General features: G+C 37.1%; 1 protein-coding gene across 2 annotated transcripts in view; it reads right to left on the bottom strand.

Moving 5' to 3' along the window:
• Window positions 1-12,402, bottom strand: part of LOC139759638 (protein SLC31A2-like) — a 38,077-nt gene extending 25,675 nt beyond the window's left edge. The window contains exons 1-3 of one of the 2 annotated variants that reach the window (XM_071682015.1): window positions 12,223-12,402; window positions 5,287-5,368; window positions 2,484-2,682 (exon numbers count right to left, since the gene is read on the bottom strand). In XM_071682015.1, coding sequence (XP_071538116.1) covers window positions 2,484-2,682; window positions 5,287-5,362 — 275 coding nt within the window. In that variant the 5' untranslated portion in view covers window positions 5,363-5,368; window positions 12,223-12,402. The remainder of the gene's footprint in view (window positions 1-2,483; window positions 2,683-5,286; window positions 5,369-12,222) is intronic. The other variant, XM_071682014.1, reaches the window with a different exon arrangement.

Raw genomic sequence — 12,402 nt, 5'->3', positions numbered from 1 at the left:
TGAAATTAGTTGAAGGAATGGGACTCTTGTGTTGATGGGGGAAGAAAAATATATACTTGATCACCATTTCCTGCACTAGTGAGGTAGTGCTAGGAAACAGATGAAGAAAGACACATCCACTCACATACATACACACACACACACACACATATATATATATATATATATATATATATATATTTTTTTTTTTCAAACTATTCGCCATTTCCCGCGTTAGCGAGGTAGCGTTAAGAACAGAGGACTGGGCCTTTTTTGGAATATCCTCACCTGGCCCCCTCTGTTCCTTCTTTTGGAAAAAAAAAAAAAAAAAAAAAAAAAAAACACTTTACTTCCTCCAGTTTTTCTCCATTCAAACTTACCTCCCAATTGACTTGACCCTCAACCCTACTGTACCTAATAACCTTGCTCTTATTCACCTTTACTCTTAACTTTCTTCTTTCACACACTTTACCAAACTCTGTCACCAGCTTCTGCAGTTTCTCACATGAATCAGCCACCAGCGCTGTATCATCAGCAAACAACAACTGACTCACTTCCCAAGCTCTCTCATCCCCAACAGACTTCATACTTGCCCCTCTTTCCAAAACTCTCTCGGAAAGCAAAAATGGGTATGTTTGAAGGAATAGTGGTTCCAACAATGTTGTATAGTTGCGAGGCGTGGGCTATGGATAGAGTTGTGCGCAGGAGGATGGATGTGCTGGAAATGAGATGTTTGAGGACAGTGTTTGGTGTGAGGTGGTTTGATTGAGTAAGTAACGTAAGGGTAAAAGAGATGTGTGGAAATAAAAAGAGCATGGTTGAGAGAGCAGAAGAGGGTGTTTTGAAATGGTTTGGGCACATGGAGAGAATGAGTGAGGAAAGATTGACCAAGAGGATATATGTGTCGGAGGTGGAGGGAACGAGAAGTGGGAGACCAAATTGGAGGTGGAAAGATGGAGTGAAAAAGATTTTGTGTGATCGGGGCCTGGACATGCAGGAGGGTGAAAGGAGGGCAAGGAATAGAGTGAATTGGATCAATGTGGTATACCGGGGTTGACGTGCTGTCAGTGGATTGAATCAGGGCATGTGAAGCGTCTGGGGTAAACCATGGAAAGCTGTGTAGGTATGTATATTTGCGTGTGTGGATGTGTATGTATATACATGTTTATGGGGGTGGGTTGGGCCATTTCTTTCATCTGTTTCCTTGCGCTACCTCGCAAACGCAGGAGACAGCGACAAAGCTAAAAAAAAATTCATACTTGCTGCCTTTATTCTTTCCTGTCGCCACCCTGCCACACATGAAATGACAACCCCCTCCCCCTGCATGCGCGCGAGGTAGCGCTAGGAAAAGACAACAAAGGCCATATTCGTTCACACTCAAGTCTCTAGCTGTCATGTATAATGCACCGAAACCACATCTCCCTTTCCAAATCCAGGCCCCAAAAAACTTTCCATAGTTTACCCAAGATGCTTCACATGCCCTGGTTCAATCCACTGACAGCACGTCGACCCCAGTATACCACATCGTTCCAATTCACTCTATTCCTTGCACGCCTTTCACCCTTCTGCATGTTCAGGCCCCAATCGCTCAAAATCTTTTTCACTCCATCCTTCAGCCTCCAATTTGGTCTCCAAATTAAAACAATGCAGTATACATGCTGTTAATGTGTAAAATGTATGGGGTAAACCATAGAAATGTCATTGGAGCCAGGTTGTGGATAGGGAGCTATGAATTACATATGATAGATAAGTAATGATTGTGAACGGGTGCGACATTTCTCCATCTGTTTCTAGCGCTACCTTGCTAATGTGGGAAACTGTGATCAAGAATGAATATAGAGTACGAGAGATGTGTGGAAATAAAAACAGTGTGATTTAGAGAGCAGAAGAGGGTGTGTTAAAATGGTTTGGACATATGGAGAGAATGAGTGAGGAAAGGTTGACAAAGAGGATATATATGTCAGAGGTGGAGGGAACAAGGAGAAGCGGGAAACCAAATTGGGGGTGGAAGGGAGGTTATAACATTCATAATTACATTTTTTTATATAGCTACACCGATAATTTTTTTGTCTTAAAGTAAAATACAGTACAAACAGTCTTAATTAAATCTTCACAAAAATCCAACTTACCTTTAATTTGATTTAGTTTACAAACATAACTATGAGGTAAAGCCAAAGAAGAACTGCATGCATCAATTCTCTTAAATATAGGTATAAAAAAAAAATCCCAATAAGCTTTCTCTTGAGTCACGAAATGAAAAGTAAGCATCATAACATACCAACTACTACAGTACACAAATACATCTTCAGAAGTTGATAAAAAGAACTAAAGCCATTTCATATTTGCACGTCCTCACTCAGTAACTTAACCATAAAGCAAAGTTGAAGGTTAGTGAAGCTTTGGGGTTTAGTTTTATACATCTTAACACTTGACTGAGGAACATACCAATTTCAGGTTATCCAGCATTATGCCGCATATATAACCATAAGCCTAACCCAAGCTACCTGCGTTTATACAACAGCTTCGCATTTCTACGGCCAAGAAATGAGTCAGACATTAAGAGAGGCGACCTTTCAGGGATATCATATTTGTTGCAGCCAGTTTTGCGTGATGCAGCAACTTTCAATAACTGAGAACGAGCCACCTTGAAGCCTTCTGCCAGCACAGAGAGGGACAATAGCCCTAAGCACAATGAGACCATACCTGAAAAAAAAAAATACTGTTGATATAATGTACAGGAGATAGGAGAGTAAGTATTCTACCCAGGTGTCTCTTGCTTGTCATAGGAATTGACTAACAGGGAAGGAGGCAACAGGCTGTAAACCCTCCCCTCTGGTTTTTCACTTTCTGAAAATGGGAACAGAAGAAAAAACAAGTAAGGATTTGTATTTGAAAGCTCAGGCTGGTGAGTCTGAATGTGCAGAGATGAATTGTTATGTTTGTTGAGAGAAACCTAGGTATCCTTGTTCTGAATGAAACTTAAGTTGAAATGGAAGCGCATAGAATGAATCAGGAATGTTCAGAGGGTAATATCCAGAGTTAGCATGATGGCAAGAACGATTGAGGGTATGTCAGTTCAGATAAAGAGGGAGCTTAGATACTTTATCAAAAAGTGTAAGAAAGTAAGATGGAGACAGATGAGGATTAGAGGGAAGGAAGACTAAGAGTGATGAGTGATTGTTACAACTTATGCACCTGGTAGAAGAAAGGAATGCTTTTTGAGGAAATGAATCAGTGCTGGGGCAGTTTTTGAATCTTACGGCTAGAGGTTCTAACTGTATGGGTAGGTGATGTGGCAACTGAGGATATGAAGTCCCCACAGTATATGAAAATGGGGGAGAGCTTGCTGAGTTGTGTGCTGAAAGAGGAGCGGTGGTTTGGAATATTTGGTAAAAAATATCCATATGGGGTTGGAATCAGTGAACATCAGAATTACTGGATTGTGCTTAACAACAGGTGGGAAAAAAAGTTGCTGGATGTATATGTGCTGAGGAGGGCAACAGGTGGAATATCTTATAATTTCTGGGCAGAAGTGTGAAAGTTGCAACGGGTTTAGAAAAAGAGAAAATTATATTCACTGAAAAGGTATGGTGAAAGTGATCAAGTTTGGAAACAAAAAAAAAAAGCATGTGCAGACATACCAAGAGAAATCAAGAGAAGTATTTCATAGGTGAGAGTAAGTGAAACAAGGGGAGTAAATGATTGGAAAGTATGTAGAGAAGCAGTGCTTACATGTGCATGTGAAATGTGTGGCATGGAGAAAATGGGAAGTGGATGTATGAGAATGGGTTGTGAATTGTGGGAGGAGGATGTTAAATTACCATTGAAAGATAAAAAGATAAGGGAGGTCTATGGTCAGTATCTGCTAGGAAGGAATGTGGGTCATTACAAGGAGTGCAAAAGAAAATGGCATAAGGTTAAGAGAAAGGTATAAGAGGTGTAAAAAAAGGGAAATGAGAGATGGGGTGAAAAAGTATCAATGAACTTCAGAGAAAATGAGAAAATATTTTGGGAGATGAACAGGTGAGGAGGACAAGAGAGTAATGGGAGCATTAGTGAGGAGTACAGATATATAAGTGGTAAAAGACAAGGATGTGAAAAAGAGTGAAAATTTTAAAGGACATGTGGAATGTGTTAGAGGATGTAGAGTATTTGAAACAAGGTGACACGTGAAGTGAGGGAGTCGGTGAGCTGTAAGGAGTAATGAGAGGAGACTGTGAGAACCTCATATAAGTGTGGCAAAGCTGTAGGAATGGAGATTATTACAGATGAGTTTCTCAAGAAAGGGTGTGATAATGTTGAAGATTGATTAGTCTGGCTTTTTGACATTTGCATGGCCTAAGAGGAGGTGCTTGACTGACAAAAAGTATGTATAGTGCCCTTATATAAAGACAAGGGGGACAAAAGTGAATGCTTGAAATACAGAGCTATCAGGCTGCCATGTATAGATTGGCAAAGTGTATGAGAAAGGTGACTGCCAGGGTGGTGGCATGCACAAAATATCTGACTGGGGAGGTGCAGCATGCCTCCATATGAGGTAGAGGATGAGTGGACCAAGTGTTTGCTCTGAAGAATTTGTTTGTCAAGTACTGGAAGAGAGAGAGTGAATTATGCATATCATTCAGGGACATGAGAAAGTGCAGGTTGGGGTTGTGGATGGTGCTATGAATAAATGGAGTAAATGGAGAGTTAATGCCATAGAGCTCCTACTAAGAAAGTAAGGAATAGTGTGAACAGGAAGGAAGGAGGGTGATGATTCCCAGTGAAGGTGGATATGTGGCAAGAATGAATGATATCACTGGTTATTTAATGTGTTATAGATGGGGTGATGAGGGTGGTAGATGCAAAGGTTTTAGAGCAAGGAGTAGGTCCTATGCAGGTCTGTGGTAGTACTGTAGGAAGAGAGTGGCAAAGAAAAACTTACCGCAAAAGCATATTTATGGAATAAGTTTGGAGATATGTGAGCTGATGTGGCATGAACCTAGAGTCTGGAGAAGAATTATTATGAACCATCCTGCTAAGAATAAAGTAAGATTTTTGAACGACAAAAGGCTTCTCATAAATATGCAAAAGCATATTTATGGAATAAGTTTGGAGAAATGTGAGGTGATGTGGCATGAACCTAGAGTCCGGAGAAGAATCATTATGAACCATCCTGCTAAGAATAAAGTATGATTTTTGAGCGACAAAAGGCTTCTCATGAACTTCCAGTAAATCATTAGTAACAGTAGACTTATATGAAAATCTGATGTATTCTTCATGAATAATATAAATGAAATAAACTGACCATTATCAGATATAACTTACCCCATACTGTCACAATGTTCACACCTCTGAAGAGAAAGTCATAGACCGTGGAGGAAAAGTAGAAGCTCATATGCATCTTCAGCTGAAAAGTTTTTGGAAAGCAATAAAATGGAATTTCTTACAGTAACTTAATTCTGTCCTATATGATACAATACACAATGATAAAAGAATATTCATACTGAAGATCCTGTATCATCCAAAATATTGAGGACCTAGGTTTTGGAGTATATGAAGATTTGAGCAGATAATTCCTTCCTTTGGCAGGTAGGAGAGTTCTTAATGTAAAGGCAAAGATTTATGCAGCTATGATCAACATTCTTTATTTCTACTTAACTATACATTCAACTGGTTACAAATATTGTACAAGGCTTATTAGAAACCTAGCCAGTTACTACCATATACAAATATACCTAAAATGTAAAACAAAGGATTATTCAGTTATATAGTTTTATCATTAATAGATAAGCACATGCAAATAACATGAACACATAATTCATGCATATGCTGGTACCAGCACGTACGTGAAATGGAGATGATAAAGATAATACAATTCTGCAAGAAAATTTTAAACCACATATAACTAGATGACAAAATTACATGGATGAAGAGTAAAATGACCTAAAATCAAGAGAGTGATTTGAATAAGACTGATTTCCTTCCTTAACAGCTGTATTACAAAACTGATGGATGTCTGAAAATTGGTTGATTAGACAAAGAAATGGGAACTTCAATATGAATGAGATCTTCAGAGACAATAATTTTGTGACAAACATAAATGTACTGTGACTGGCAAGACCAAATAATCACTGAGCAAGGAAATACCAAGGAAAAAACAAATCCAAATGGAAAATACCTATGGATAGAAAACTGTGGATGAAAAGAAGAGCACGGAAAAAGAGGAAAAGGATAGTGATGAAAGAAGTAAGAATAACATATGTGGATGAGAAAATACATAATGCAGATGCAGGAATAATGAAATCCCATAGATGAAAAGAAAATATGAATGAAGTTATACAGGATATAAAAAGATATCCAAAGTTACTATTCACATAAATGAATGAAGAAAAAACAAGACTGGATCTTTTAATGGAGGAAATATATATGAAAAAAAGGGAAATATACAGGATGTTGACTGAACAGTATTAAACACCATTTGGCTCAAAATGTTAAGAAAAATTGAAGGATGAACTGATTAATCAATATAATGAAAATGCACTCAATACTGAAATACTGGAAAAGAGATATTCAGAGAGAATGATCAACTCGAAAATTCAGTTCCAAGACCAGATGGAATCCGGATCATACTTTTCAAAAAGACAAAAACAGCAATAGCAAAAACAAAGATATTATGGAGGCAAAGTCTAGATGAAATCAGAATTGCAGACATTCATATACTGGTATATCTAAAACCATTATGCAAAAGGTGACAAACTACTTCATAAACAATACAGACAAGCTAGCTTGACTTTGCATCTAATAAAAGTTACATATATGAAGGCTATTTCTTTTTCAGTTCATGCCCTTTCCACATCTCTGGGTAAATATAATAACCATCCACGTAAACCTAAAGGAGATTAAGGAAAAATAGAATAAGCAAAAAAGGAAGATATGCACTTGTGATAGTATGAAGTTAGACTAAAAATGGAATAATAAAATGTCTTCAAGCTGTCCAAAGGTCACACAGCAACAAGTCAGAAAATAATCTTGGTTATCTTGAGTCTCAAGAACATCTCCCAAAAAACATATAGTAAAGTGTTCTTATCATGCATGGTACCTTAGGGATGTTACCAAACCCAGTACATCTTCCTTGAATATGTATTTATGAACTTTATTGTAATTCAATAAAATGAATCCCCTAATTCATAATTAAGGTGACATCAAAATGAACAGATATGAGGTTTACAATAAAACTCTAAAACCATAGTAAGTAGTGAGTTCACATACATCAATATATATAACATAAAATAACAAGGGACATAAAAAGAAAGGGTACCAGATTATTAAGGAAGAAAGTTGGGTGTACACATTATATGCACATAACCTGATAAGAGCAGTACAGTGTAGTTTCAAACCCTATCTAAAGTTCCCGATAAACTGTCTGACACCAATATTAACCTACAATGTAATCTTTATAGTGATAAGATGTGCTGTTAACAGAATTTTTACTGGAAGTTAAATAGTACTGACTAAATTCTATCTCATGAGTTACCTTGAATGACAATATAGGGTTCTTGAGAATGTAATTTCATAAGGTCTACAATGGTTTCACTTGAAAGGCTACTAAAAAAACTTCCTAAAAGAAAAATTAAAAACACCTACTAACAAATATATGAAATAGTAATAGTAACATGAAACTGCATCAAGAAATATTGAAATTTCCTAAGCAAATAATGTTACAAAGTTTTAACTCATAACTAAAAATGGCTGTAAAGCTGTACCATTATTTTCATTAATACATTATACTATGATGTAAACTACATTGTCAGATTCAGAAGGAATGTCTTTTCTTTCATTGTAAGTCCTTATAGGCAAAAATGACACACTACTGAATGGACTGTACACTTTTCAAATTCCATCTGTTATGGACAGCTATTTGAGGAATGCCTCAAAATAATCAATTTATATACTGGAAAATTATAAAATCCTTATTTGCTATTTCTCTTTATTTTTCTAACTTTATCTAAAGCTAAATTTACAAATATGACATCAAAAACACTTTAACATCACATATAAGCATGAAAATGGCTGTCTTTAAAGAAAAATATCAACATTTTACTAACAATCATCTTCCGGTACATTCAAATGAAAATATTTGAATAATGAAATATGAAGCCTATCATATTTTGCAACACGTAATTATTGCATAAACAGAGAATTTTAGCTGGGTGGCACCATGACAGGATGAAGGTAAGCAAGTATGAATATGTATATGTGTATGTATATGAATGTATATACTGTATGTATGTTGATGTGTATATTTATGTATATGTACAAGTACATGTGTACACGTGTATATGAGTGGATACCTCTGTACTTTGAACTCACCTTTGTCCCCTTTGCCTTTGTACAATGGTACTATGCATGCATTCTGCCAATCCTCAGGCACTTCACCACAATCTATACATACAGTGAATACCTTTACCAACCAATCAATAACACTGTCACCTCATTTCTTCATAAATTTTACTACAATACCATCCAAACCTGCCACCTAGCCAGATTTCATCTGCAAAATTTTCACTGGCTGTTCTATCTTAACCAAACCATTTTCCCAGACCCTCTCACTTTGCACACCACCCAAGGCAAAACACCTTTCATCTGCCACTCTATCATCAAACACATTCATCAAACCTTCAAAATACTCACTCCATCTCCTAACTTCGTCATTACCTGTCACTTCCCCTCTTGTCCCCTTCAGTGAAGTTCCCATTTGTTATCTTGTCTTACACATTTCATTTACATCCTTCCAGAACATCTTTTTATTCTCCCTGAAGTTTAATGATACTCTCTCATCCCAACTCTCATTTGCCCTCATTTTCTACTCTTGCATCTTCCTCTTGACATCCTGCCACTTTCTTTTATACATCTCCCAGTCATTTATTTATTTACTTATTATACTTTGACGCTGTCTCCCACATTAGCAAGGTAGTGCAAGGAAACAGACGAAAGAATGGCCCAACCCACCCACATATACATGTATATACATAAATGCCCACACATGCACATATACATACCTATACATTTCAACATGTACATATACATACACAGACATATACATATATGCACATGTACATATTCATACATGCTGCCTTCATCCATTCCCACGCCACCAAACCACAAATGAAATGGCACCCCCTCCCCCCAAGTGCTCACGAGGTAGCACTAGGCCCCATTCGTTCACACTGTCTCTAGCTGTCATGTGTAATGCACCAAAGCCACAGCTCCCTTTCCACATCCAGGCCCCACAAAACTTTCCATGGTTTACCCCAGACACTTCACATGCCCTGGTTCAATCCACTGACAGCACATCAACCCCAGTATACCACATTGTTCCAATTCACTCTTCCTTGCACGCCTTTCACCCTCCTGTATGTTCAGGCTCTGATCACTCAAAATCTTTTTCACTCCATCCTTCCACCTCCAATTTGGTCTCCCACTTTTCCTTGTTCCCTCCACCTCTGACACATATATCCTCTTTGTCATTCTTTCCTCACTCATTCTCTCCATGTGACCAAACCATTTCAATACACCCTTTTCTGCTCTCTTAACCACACTCTTTTTATCTCACATCTCTCTACCCTTTAATTACTTACTCGATCAAACCATCTCACACCACATATTGTCTTCAAACATTTCATTTCCAACACATCCACCCTCCTCTGCACAACCCTATCTATAGCCCATGGCTCACAACCATATAAAACTGTTGGAACCACTATTCCTTCAAACATACCCATTATTGCTCTCCGAGATAACTTTCTTGCCTTCCACACATTCTTCAGTGCTCCCAGTACCTTTGCCCCCTCCCCCACCCTGTGACTCACTTCACTTCCATGGTTCCATCCACTGCCAAATCCACTCCCAGATATGTAAAACACTTCCCTTCCTCCAGTTTTTCTCCATTCAAACTTACCTCCCAATTTACTTGTCCCTCAACACTACTGAACCTAATATCCTTGCTCTTATTCACATTTACTCTCAGCTTTCTTCTTTCACACACTTTACCAAACTCGGTCACCAACTTCTGCAGTTTCTCACCCAAATCAGCCACCAGCGCTGTATCATCAGCGAACAACAACTGACACTTCCCAAGCTCTCTCATCCACAACATACTGCATAGTTGCCCCTCTCCAAAACTCTTGCATTCACCTCCCTAAGAACCCCATCCATAAACAAATTAAACAACCATGGAGACATGACACACCCCTGCCACAAACCGACATTCACTTTCCTCTCTTCCTACTTGTACACATGCCTTACATCCTCGATAAAAACTTTTCACTGCTTCTAGCAATTTACCTCCTACGCCACATACTGTTAATACCTTCCACAGAGCATCTCTATCAACTCTATCATATGCCTTCAGATCCATAAATGCTACAAGCAAATACATCTGTTTCTTTAAGTATTTCTCACATACATTCTTCAGAGCAAACACCTGATCCAAACATCCTCTACCACTTCTGAAAGCACACTGCTCTTCTCTAATGTGATGCTCTGTACATGCCTTCACCCTCTCATTCAATACCCTTGCATATAATTTCCCAAGAATACTCAACAAACTTATACCTCTGTAATATGAACACTCACCTTTATCCTCTTTGCCTTTGTGCAATGGCACTATGCATGCATTCTGCCAATCCTTAGGCACTTCACCATGAACCATACATACAGTGAATATCCTCACCAACCTATCAAAAACACACTCACCCCCTTTTTTTGATAATTTATATATATATATATATATATATATATATATATATATATATATATATATATATATATATATATATATTTATTTTTATAATATATATATATATATATATATATATATATATATATATATATATATATATATATATATATATATATATATATATATTATCCCTGGAGATAGGGAGAATACTTCTCACTTATTCCCTCCATGTTGAACAAAAGGCGACTAAAAGGGGAGGGAGTGGGAGGCTGGTAATCCTTCCCTCTTCTTATACATATTTGACTGGACCATCTGATCATTTCACAGTGTTAGGAAATGTGACACTCTGTGGTTGGTTTAGGAACAGGAAATGACATATGTCACGAGGTGAAGTTTTCATGGATTCTGTTGATATCTACAAATGTTTCATCCAATTTTATGCTTTTGTGCTAATAAGCTTATATTTTTCCAATCTTCAGTCACCAAACCACTAGCATTTAATAACTGAAATTCAAGGAAAAATCCCTCAAATCACATGACACAAGTCCACATCATGTCTACTAGATGTAAGAAGTTCATTTACATGCATCTCTTTTGTTTTTTCCCTGAAATAAGATTTGTAATACTTTAATACTTTGTAATACTTTGGTTGAATTTATTTGGCAAATTATATACATAACGTACAGATATGTTTTACTACTGATAACACATAAAGTACATAAAAAACAATTATTTCCAATGTGATCCTCAGAATACATTCAAGACGACTTATGTCAAAAGGTAAAAGTGTAAATAATATGAGTATATAAGTATATTTGAACTGTGAAGAATATTAGAATTATTTCAAAATGACTAAAAACTATGGAAATAATAATTCAGAATTCAGCATGTTTACTAGCACCATTGAAGAATTAAAAAGTAGTTATAGACACGAAGATCAAAATAATACCTTTTAAAAACATTTTTCATTTGACATTAATAAAACAATGGAAGATAATTCCATAAACCTATTCCAGTATACATAAATGAATCTTAACATAAACCTCCTAATCTAGACAGAAGAAATGACAAATCACTAAGACATTCCATGCTCATGCTGAAATTATGAGCCATACTAATGGTACATGTCATATAGTCTGCAGCACTACCAGTTACACCATACATATATCCATTTTTCAACTGTTCTACTCTTTATTCTACTGAGAGAACATCAGCCATGCTAAATTGATCAAAGCTGATATAAGCTCTGGGAGGAAGGTTAAACATATTTATAACCTGCTTTTTAATTTTCAATGTTTTACTAAGATATTTGTACCATGATGAACATACTTAAAAAATTCATAATGAAACGGCTCTTAATTCCAACGTGATATTGATTGTCATGCCTACCCATTTTGCAAATGTGGTTATTCCCCCAACTCTGGTGCAGGATGTCCATATCACTTGACAGCTTCAATGCGATGTTAACATCTTTACTACATGAGGGTAATAAGCTCATAAGAGTAAAAGGTGCTACTTACAAAGTATATCTTCGTCTGTCTACCGTAATCATTCGTACAATTTGTCTCCCAGTGTTTCCAGGCCTGTCCATCTACGTCCAAGCCACCACCACCAGAGTCACTGGTTTGTTGACGTCTGAGTGAGGTAGTGTAGACGCCCACACCACACCACACTACCCAGACCAGTAAGTCTTCACAACA

This window comes from Panulirus ornatus, chromosome 33 (assembly GCF_036320965.1).
Source record: "Panulirus ornatus isolate Po-2019 chromosome 33, ASM3632096v1, whole genome shotgun sequence".
Classification (NCBI taxonomy): Eukaryota; Metazoa; Arthropoda; class Malacostraca; order Decapoda; family Palinuridae; genus Panulirus; species Panulirus ornatus.
This window is presented reverse-complemented; position numbering and strand designations above follow the sequence as displayed.